Here is a 10,645-nt window from a genome sequence, read left to right as displayed (position 1 = left end):
GACTTTGGATAGTTGATGATAAACCCCAGGGAGTCTAACACTCGAATGGTCAAGCTCAGGGACCACACCGCTCCCTCCTGGGTGGGGCTCTAGATGAGCTAATCATCCAGGTAGGGGAACACCTGCACCACCATCCTGCAGCGGTGCGCATCCACTATAGCCAGACAGTTGGTGAAAATGCGTGGGGCTGATGTCGAATGGCAACACCCTGTACTGAAAGTGTCGCTCACCCACCATAAACCAGAGATACTTCCTGTGACCTTAGAATATCTCGATGTGGGTGTAGGCATATTTTAGATCGAGGGAACAAAGCCAATCTCCTCTTTGTAGGAGGGGAATCAGGATGCCCAGTGAGACCATCTTGAACTTTTCTCTTTTTAGAAACCTGTTCAAGGCTCTCAAGTCTAGGATAGGACGGAGTCCCCCTATTCTCTTTGGAATCAGGAAATAATGGGAGTAAAACCTCCGCCCCCGCTGTTCCAGTGGAATGGGTTTGACGGCCCTGGCCATTACCAGAGCGGTGAGCTCCTCCAACAGTATTTCCCAATGCAAGAATTGACCCCCAAGAGGGGCATGGGGGAGAGTCCAGAGGGACACCCAGAAAGTTCAGCTGGTACCCTTGACAAACGATGGACAGAACCCAAAGTAACTCTGGGCCAATGATCCCGAAAGAACAGCAGCCGGGGAGAGGGGGGGGGGGGGGGGGTTGTGCATCAAGGGTATGGGTAGTTGGCTTACGCTCCCATGAGCCAATCAAAACCCCATAGCAGGGCTTGCCTGGGGCAAGCCCTGCTATGAGGTTTATCATCAACTATCAGTTGAGGCCTGGGGACCCGCTGCTGTCTAGGGTGGGCCCTGGAGCTCACCCGCTGGGACCGGGTGCAAGAAGCGTGTGGGTAGTATTTCCTCTGGTGGTAAAAGGACCTCCTTGGGCTCTGATGCAAGGCCTTTCTCGCTGAGAATGGCGGGTCCAATGTACTAGCCAAGAGATGCTGCAGGGTCTCATGATGATCCTTTAACTGAGCCACAGCATCCCTCACCTTATCACCAAAGAGGTTTTTGCCAGTACACGGCAGGTCCACGAGCCTCTTCTGCACCTCTGGCTGGAGATCAGAGGCCCGAAACTAGGACATCCGACAGGCACCAATACCCGCGGCCGCCACCCTCGCCATGTGTCTCAGACACATCATAGGTGGAACACACCATGCCACATTCAAGACCTTGCTGAATGACCACTGAGAAAGCGTCCTGCTGCTGCCGGGGCAGGCACTCAAGTCAGGTCCTGGATCTGCTTCCAGAGATTCAGAGAATATTGTGTCATATAAAGCTGGTAGGAAGCGATGCGGGCAATCAACATAGCGACCTGAAACACCTTCCTATCCAGTGCCCTGTGTTCCTGTTCCAGAGGGGCGGAGGCATGGGTGTGAGAGCACTTGGCCTTTTTAAGGGCAGACTCCACCACCACCAACTGGCGTGGGAGTTGATGCTTCTCAAACCCTGTAGAATGCCGAACTAGGTACACTGTATCTGCCTTCCTGTTCACCGGAGGCACAGAGATGGGGTGTTCCCAGATCCTAAGTAGTAACTCCTTGAAAATCTCATGGATGGGAACAGCCACTACCTCCTCAGGGGCGTCCAGAAACTGGAAAACTTCCAGCATTTTGTGCCTGGTCCATAAGAAAGTAGAATGGAATGGCTTCAGCCATAGCCCGCACAAACCCAGCAAAAGTTGTCCTCCAGCGGGGACTGGCGCTGTTCCTCTGGAAGAGACAGATCTGAGAGAAGGTCACCACAGTCATCAGAGGAAGACTCTGAGGGTATCATCCCTCCACGGGTAAGATTGCCCGGCGACACTAAGATTGCCTAACCGATAACACTAAGATTGCCCGGCGACACTCATAGGAGGGGGGGTTCACAGAGGTTTGGGCACCGATGGCATTTAGGGCCCCAACGGACCCTGAATCAGACCAGGCAACGCTGGCCATGGAATCTCGGACCTCAACGGTGCCCCTGGCTTCACAGGCCCTTCCTCCTCTGAGGAACCCGCAATGGGAATGGCATTGGGAGGAAGTGACAACAGTGGCCGATGAGGCATAGTTGGCCTGGGCACTGGCATCAGCTGCGTGGGGAGAGTGCCAAGAAGAATATTGAGGCACTCCAACAATGGCGCCAAGAAGGAAGGTGCAGGCTTGGGCACTGGCGGCTCGATGCCCTGCAGGGCTGCACCAGGCGTTCCAGCTCCTCTTCAAAGGCCGCCGATGACAGGATGGACCAAGGAGGAGGCGGCGTAGCCAGATCTCCCTCGGAGCCCCGAGGGAGATTAGTGTCCGGCACCAGAATCTGTGGGGAACGCATCGGATCCCTGCCTCGATGGAGGGCGATACTCACTTGCTGCGGGGTCTCATGATGGGAGCATCATAGCAGGAGCCAGTGCCAACCCAAGCCCGGTACCGTGCGAGGATGGAGACCAGTGGCAATGTTTTCAGGGTTTCCCATGGTGCTCGGCCCGGTCTTTCCCCAGCACCAAGACAAAGGAGACGATCCAGATCTCAAGTGAGAGGAAACCGATGAAGGTCAATCCCCAGCACCACTCTCCACTGGTGGACACCGAGGGATCACTGTCCATCAGTTCCCCCCAATGCTGGTGTTGAGGGTTTGGACTTCTTGGACCCGAACAGCTTCTTCATCTTCTCCAGGCGGGCGTGCCAGCCCTTGGGGGTTATTTGGTTGCAAAAATGAGTCCCCCAAATGTCGTACGATGCCCTCAGGCAAAGGATTCACATCTCATGTGGATCCATGACTGACATAGTGCTAGCACACTGGGAGCACAGACAAAAAGCTGACGACACCATGAGTGGTCGATGACTGTCTGCTCCCGAAGGATACCTCTATAGGGAATTGACTGCAAAGAAGGTAAAAAGTTACTGCACTAACAGCTAACTAAAGCCAGGAGGAAAGGAGGGGGATCCAAAAGATAAAAAGAGCACAAGCTCCACAACCATGAGACAACAGCTCCGCAGAAAATAAAAGACTGAAGAGTGACCCTGTGTGGACGCATGGATAGTGGCATGCTGGGCCGGGCTCCATCGGATGATGTCACCCATGTGTGAGGACTACCATCCTACTTGTTCCAAGATAACTATCTTTAACTTCATCTCAGAATGTTTATCTTTTCCAGCCATGCTTCTATTACAGGGGTAGGCAACAATTCTGGTTTTCAGTTATCCATAATGAATATGCAAGAGATATATTTGCATACAATGGAGGCAGTGCATGCAAATATATGCAAGCATATTTACTGTGGATATCTTGAAAACCAGACTAGTTTGTGATACTCAAGAACCAGCGTTGTCTACCCATGATCTATTACTAATTTCTATAGCACTATCAACCTCCATGTATGACATGCATACTGGACCAGATGTTTTGCATCAGGCTGGTAATGCATGATTCCAAGTCATGGTTCACAAAGCCAGGGTAATAGTTCAACTAGATCCATGAACTGCGAGACCTTTTTGCAAAAGGATGATTATGAAGCCATCAATCTCAGCAGTAAGGCATAAACCAGCTTTTTTTTTTTTTTTTTTTAAACTATTTGCAGCTACTCTCTGACAATGAGTAGATGGAAGCTGTGATTTTTTCACATTCTCCTATGTATCTGGTTTATCATTTTCCCTTGGTTCTACCCAGTCAGGTCAATTGCTGGATAAGCAAAATTCCCAACCATCAAAAGGAAACTGGAAAGAATAACTGAAAAGATGGCAGCTTTTATCGCCATCAGGGCATGATCATTGACAGGATAGAAAAATATCAGTTCATGTTTCCGATTTCACTACTTAACTAACAGCAAACCAACCTTAGGTCTGATATACTAGTTTTTAAAATAATGCAGTACATGGACCTTAGCAGTGGTAAATTAAGACAGTAATGATAGAGTGGCATATTGATCCACTATTCTTTTTTTTTTAAACAAATGTTTTCAGAATTCAGTGCAAGCTAACAGATTTGTAAAACAAAATTAGTTGAAGGAATTTAAAAAAAATAGTTAAAAATCAGTTGAAAATTATTTTTTTTAAAAAGTTTGTTTTATTCTAACTTCTCAAAGATTCAAATAATTCAATATGGCAGCCACCTAAGGGATTCTCTTTCCAAACATATGATCCCTGTGTCTGAATGCAAAGGGATACTGTTCTTAGCCCTTGTTGTGTTTCACTCTGTTTTATTAGAATATTCAGGATGGATAGCCTATGCTACTGCAATGGCAGGAGCTCTCCCCCTTCTTAATTTTCACTAATAACAAATCCATAGCATTAGCTCCTGATACAATCTGCTGTAGCTACTCTGGTGCTACATAACAACATTCACTGTTGAAGATATGGAATGATGCTTTCATAGAAGGATATGGCCCTTCCAGAAATTCTCTGTTACTGGCTGACTGTAAGCAGCCATTCTATAATCACACAGCAAGTCAAAGACAGGTCTCTGTCACCATCTTCAATGCATGAAGACTCACCAGGTAATTTATGATGTACAAGCAAAGGTAATGTCAGAAACTGAAAGATAGTGCAGCTTGAACTTTTCTATAATGTTATTCTATGCAAGTGAAGGAAATCAACACAACATCTTCCCCACAAAATTAACTTGCAATCAAGAGGGTTTGTCCCTCTTACTATGAGAGCCAGTTAGAGGCATCAGAGGGCTTCAAGAACCTTGGAAACTATAGCCAAACTCCTTACATGTTTAACCACACGTTAGTTAAAATCAACAATAAAACCCAACGATGTTTGCAGCTTCTAAATACACCCCTTACCATTTAGAATGTATGTACTGTATGTAATGGTCACTTCTGCAATCATTTATTTTGTTTTCCTTTACAATCAATATCAACTATTAAAAAGTACTGAATAAAAGATGCTAGCATGCCAGATATTATAATATGATGTTCAATACAAATCTCTTTCCTTTTGTGTTTTACTTTCAATGCTGTTTAAACAATAACAATTTCTTTATAGCATTCATGTTGTAATGTGCAAAATACACTGACATTTTTAATTCACTGTTTAGTCAATAGCTGCCATGATCCCTACAAAAACAAAATATTGGGTTATTTCTGCATGTGAAAGTGGATGAGTCTCCTGTTGATTCCTGCATTCACTGCACAAGATCTCGACACATGGAACAGAGAAGGGGATAGAACACAAACAGCTGTGGGTAGTTCTGAGGTCAGTTAATCCTAGGTCCACAAATTTCAGCCGTTTTAAGAGTTCTTTGCAGGCCGGTCTCGTTGTAGATTATAGTTTGCGTGTCTTAGCTTTCCCCTACCCAATTTTCAGTTCTTGGGCACCATCAAGGACAGGCTTAAGGCACCGCATTCCTTTGGCAGAGGTATTTATTTTTTTAGTACTTTTCACACATATCTTGACACTACTGTTTTCCTTTCGTCCCAAAGCTGCAGATAAAGAAAAGCTTTCTGGGACACCAGAGTGATGCACATTTCAAAGAGGTTTTAACACAATTCAGTAAAGTCATTGTGCAGATCAGGGTATGTGAGCACTGAGGAGACTAATGAAGACTATACTGGAGGAGGTGGTGCCTGGCGTGAAGGGATAAGATTTCCTGGATGTTTTGGGTGTGGCAGAGGCGGCCTGGGAAAAGAGAGATGTTTTAGGACAAACTTCAAAATGGTACAGGCAAAGTAAGCAACAATAACCTGCACCCACATTATCAATATTTGGGTGACTCAACTAATGCAGTGGGTCTCCTCTTATAGTGAAGTCGCGTGAAAATAGAATTCATCTTGTCAGAAGACAGCTGTTTTCACCAGAAACATGTTACCATGAAAATGCAAAAATAACATTTCCTTGGCATCTATGTTCACACTATATACTGGGGCTGGCTAGGTTTGTGTGATGATAACAAGTACTTTATATTTCTAAATTCCTTTTTTGCCAAATGGGCTTCTACAATTACATTACACAAGCACATCAACACTCAGAGAGGGTAGAATATGCTAATAGTTTACCCAATATAAGGGCACTATAATGACAGCGTCTGAAGAGGATAAGAGATAAGGAGCTACATTTATTATGTAATAACAACCAGACAGTATAGTACTTTCAAATACAGTCCTCAAGAGCTACCAATAGCTCTAGTTTTAAGGCAATCAGAATTTATAAATTAACCTGTCTGCAAAAATATATCATGAATACAACTCAAAATACTAGAATTGGGTGATCTTGAGGGTCAGACTTGAGAACCACAACAGCACTTGTCTCCAAGGTAGTACAAAATCCTCCAAGTTGTAGCAAAATAAATGCAAGTTGCTTTTGGGGCATTAAAAACATGAGGTGACAGGAGCGTCTGAACTATAATGAGATGTTAGCAAGTGCTTTAACCTCAGCTGTTTCCTTCTACCACATTTGACAGATCTGAGATAATTAATTACAACTTCCTCTTCCTTGCTGATGGATTTCAAGAGGAACCAACAGCCAAGCACCTCTTATTACATACCTGGAAGGTATCTGCAAAGACTGATTAACTGTGTACGTTGGCACTGGATATCGGTTTGGCTGTGCAGTCTATTTTTAAAAAAAAAAAGAAAAGAACAGATGTATTAGGAAACCTGTTCTACCTTCTCCCTATAAAAGGGCACCCACAGGACAATCCAAGTCACAGGTGCTGTTTTTCTCCATTAATGTAAAGCAGAGCTGCTTACCTGTAACATGTGTTCTCTGAGGACAGCAGGATGTCAGAACTTTTATGTCAAAGTTTCTAGAACTTTGGCTATGCCTCACTTAGCAAGCCCATTATGCCACTATACCACGTATAAACACAGGGTCCTTTCAGTCTTGTTCCTTAGCATTACAAGGAGAAGCCAAATCCAAGGGGAGGTGGGCGGGTTTCATGAAGACTGATATCCTACTGTCCTCTGAGAACACTGGATACAGATAAGCAACTCTGCTTTCTCCAAGGACAAGCAGGATGGCAGTCCTAAAATGTGGAGAATCCCTAGCTACAGACTGCCTCAAATGAAAAAAAAAAAGGAAAACAACAAAGTGCCAAACTATTTTTGTTGGCAATCCAAACTGTGCAGTGCTTGTTCACCTGGGTGTACATGTCGCGCCTGGGAAAAAAAACATTGTAAGGATGACTGGTTAAGATGAAATTCTGACCCCACCTTAGGCAGGAACTTAGGATAGCGGCACAGAACCACCCTGTTATGATAAAACTTGATGTAAGGTGGACAAGTTACTAGAGCTTGGAGCTCACTGATCCTAAGCACTGAAATAACTGCCACCAAAAATATGAACTTCCTTACCAGGTAAGGTACTTCAGATCATAGGAGAGCAGTAGCTCAAACGCAGCTTTCATAAATTGGGACAGAACCACACATGTCCCAATTTATGAAATCGTCGGCTCAGTGTGCTGAGGCAGTCAAAAAAGCAAACAGAATTTTAGGAATTATTAGGAAGGAAATGGTGAATAAAACAAAAAGTGTCATAATTGCTCTGTATCGCTCCATGGTGAGACCACACCTTGAATACTGTGTAAAATTCTGGTCGCCGCAACTCAAAAAAGATATAGTTGCGATGGAGAAGGTAGAGGTGTTTAAAATCATGAGAGATCTAGAACGGGTAAATGTGAATCGGTTATTTACTCTTTCGGATAATAGAAAGACTAGGGGGTACTATATGAAGTTAGCATGTGGCACATTTAAAACTAATCTGAGAAAGCTCTTTTTCACTCAATGCACAATTAAACTCTGGAATTTGTTGCCAGAGGATGTGGTTAGCTGTGTTTAGAAAAGGATTGGATAAGTTCTTGGAGGAGAAGTCCATTACCTGCTATTAAGTTGACTTAGAAAATACTGTTGCTAGTAATAGCAGTGGCTAACATGGAATAGACTTAGTTTTTGGGTACTTGCCAGGTTCTTATGGCCTGGATTGGCCTCTGTTGGAAACAGGATGCTGGGCTTGATGGACCCTTGGTCTGACCCAGTATGGCATGTTCTTATGTTCTTAAGACATGGCTGTAGGTCTGATGGAAGGTTTCAAATGAAGCAGAGCCCACATAAACCGGATAATCAAAGGCATTACAGAGATGGCTCTACCTGCTACATGCTGCTGATAGGCACCAATTGCATTAAGATGAACTCCGAGTAGGTCTTGAGACTGGATGCAGATAATTGAAGAAAGTAATCAAGCAGCTTTTGTGCTCACATCACAAGGCAAACCTCCTTCATTTAATCCTGTTTTCGTGCTAACATAAAAATCCGTTCCTTAACAGAATATTCATGAAAGCAGGCTATGACATCTTTGACCTTATTAGCCTGTTTGGGCCCCCAAGCCCTGTGCGCTCTCTCAACTTTCACGGTCGGGAGTTGGATATTGTCCCTAGAGATGCCATCACCTTGCGCTTGTAGCACGTTTGCACAGAGTCTAGAAATCACTTGCATGCAATCAGAATATTCCTGAGTCTCTGGTATGCCTTGAAACCGCAGATTTACCCTACGGCTTCTATTTTCTAAGTCTTCTAGCTTAACCGAAGGCTGCTGCATTTCCTTAGCCAAAGCTGTATTCTCCTTTTTGAGGGTACTGAGTGAATCCGCCTGGGCTTCTGTGAGAGTTTCATATTCAAAGATGCGGCGTCCCATGTCACTCACTTCCTCCCTCAAATCGCCCACCACCTCCCTTATTTCGGCTTTGAAGTTTTGCAGGTCATGTCGCAGCTCTCTGAACCAAATTTTAAACTCACCCCTAGTAGGGATTTCAGAATCCGGGCCTGCTTGCAACTCCTCAGCTTCTTTTTCAAGTTCTATGTTCATTGCGGCCGCCATTTTGGATTTCTCGGAGCGGGCCTCCCGATCCAGTTTCTGGTAGGAATACTTTTGGAAATCGGGACCTTTCTTCCGGGTTGACATGGGGCGAGCTCCAGCAGTAATACCGAACCGTTTGCTGCTCAAAACGAGCCCTGGATGGCTACAAACAAGTGAGATTCCGATCAGATCGGTCAGGAGCGGAAAGCTAGGCTGCCACTCGCTCCGCTGACGTCATCAGCCCCCTCCTTCATTTAATCCAATCGGACTTTCTAGTGGAATCATTTCTTGAAGCTAAAAGAACTCAAAGCACATCCTCTGACGGTCTGAACAGCTGCAAAGTCAGTATCTCAGCATCCAGGTAACAAGAGCCAGGGACCTGATTATTTGGATGGTGTAACCAGTTTTGATCCTGAGTGATGAGATCCAGGGAAGTCCCCAGCCTGATCAGTTTCACGATGGTTCCCCTCCCTGAGGATTGGGAACCAAATCTGTCTTGGCCAAAATGGGGCTAAGAGTATCATGGTCACTCTGTCTTCTTTCAGCAACGGAGTCTTCATGACTAGCGGTATCACAGGACATATGTACAGTAGACCCCCTGCCTCATCTGAGGGTAAAAACATCTGAAGCTAGTTTTCCCCATGGCTATTTCTTGTAACAGAAAAGTAGAACCTTCCAGTTGTGAGGGTATGTAAATAGATCCACTGTGGGTGTGCCCCACTCAGAATATCTGGTTTGCTAACTCCCCCTCCCCCCCAAAATGTACGGGACCATTCATGCGGTTCCAGGGACCCACAATCTATCTGCCAGGACGTTTTCCACACCTGTCATATGTAGCCCTGAGAGTGAGCCGAGTCCCACAACTGGACAGTCTCCTGCCACAGAATGTATGATCTCATGCCTCTTTGCTTATTGCTGTAAAACATTGCCACTTGGTTGTTTGTTTGGACTACGACTACTTTGTTGGCTAGCTGAACTATGAAAGCCTTTAGAGCATACTAGATCACTCTTAACTCCAGGAAGATTATCTGATGAAGCTTTTTCTGGGCAGACCAGAGACCCTATACATGAACTCCCCAACCTGGGCTGGACACATCTGTGGTGAGGACAATTTCAATCAGATAAATTTGAAAGGGTATTTCCCTGGTCAGATTGAAATTGTTCCCCCACCAGGACAGAGAGTTCTTGAGCAGCTGTGTGACATTGACAGATGGCATATTCAATTTTAATAAATGAAAAAATGCTGTTGTGCAGATCTTGAGTGTCTTGTAGCCACTGTGATCTGAAGGTCCATTGGGTTCTCCTCATGTGAAGACGTGCCAAGGGAGTGACATGCCATAAGGTCCAACATGTCCCATGCTGTCGTCTGCTGACTCATTTGAATCCTTCCCACTGTGAACATCAAGGAGATTCCCTCTGTTGCAGAAGGAAGGCTTTTATTCTAGTTGTGTCTAGCAGAGCTCCTATAAACTCCCATTTGTAATGACAGGCTCAATGGGTCTTGGGGTAGCTGATGACGAACTCTAAGCAATTCCACCACCTGGATGGTATTGTGCATTAATTCTGTGGCACCCACTTGTGACATGCTCTTGCCCAGCCAATTCTCCAGACAGGGATACATGTACACCCCCAGTTTGCGCAGGTACACTGTCACCGCAGCAAGACTTTTGGTGATGACACGCGGGGCTGACACCAGGCCAAATGGCAGCATGCAGTATTGGCCTGGCAAAAAAATCTGAGATATTTCCTGTGACCAGGAAATACCTCTATGTGGGTGTTATCTTTGAGTGATAGCATAAAGCCAGTCCCCTTTTTGAAGAAAGAGAATCA

At 45.2% G+C, this 10,645-nt stretch overlaps 1 protein-coding gene across 3 annotated transcripts in view; it reads right to left on the bottom strand.

Moving 5' to 3' along the window:
- Window positions 1-3,544: 3,544 nt before the first annotated feature.
- Window positions 3,545-10,645, bottom strand: part of ADAM9 (ADAM metallopeptidase domain 9) — a 389,106-nt gene continuing 382,005 nt past the window's right edge. For 2 of the 3 annotated variants that reach the window (XM_029603958.1, XM_029603957.1), the window contains exons 18-19: window positions 6,511-6,578; window positions 3,545-5,645 (exon numbers count right to left, since the gene is read on the bottom strand). In XM_029603958.1, coding sequence (XP_029459818.1) covers window positions 5,573-5,645; window positions 6,511-6,578 — 141 coding nt within the window. In that variant the 3' untranslated portion in view covers window positions 3,545-5,572. The remainder of the gene's footprint in view (window positions 5,646-6,510; window positions 6,579-10,645) is intronic. The other variant, XM_029603956.1, reaches the window with a different exon arrangement.

This window comes from Rhinatrema bivittatum, chromosome 5 (assembly GCF_901001135.1).
Source record: "Rhinatrema bivittatum chromosome 5, aRhiBiv1.1, whole genome shotgun sequence".
NCBI lineage: Eukaryota > Metazoa > Chordata > Amphibia > Gymnophiona > Rhinatrematidae > Rhinatrema > Rhinatrema bivittatum.
This window is presented reverse-complemented; position numbering and strand designations above follow the sequence as displayed.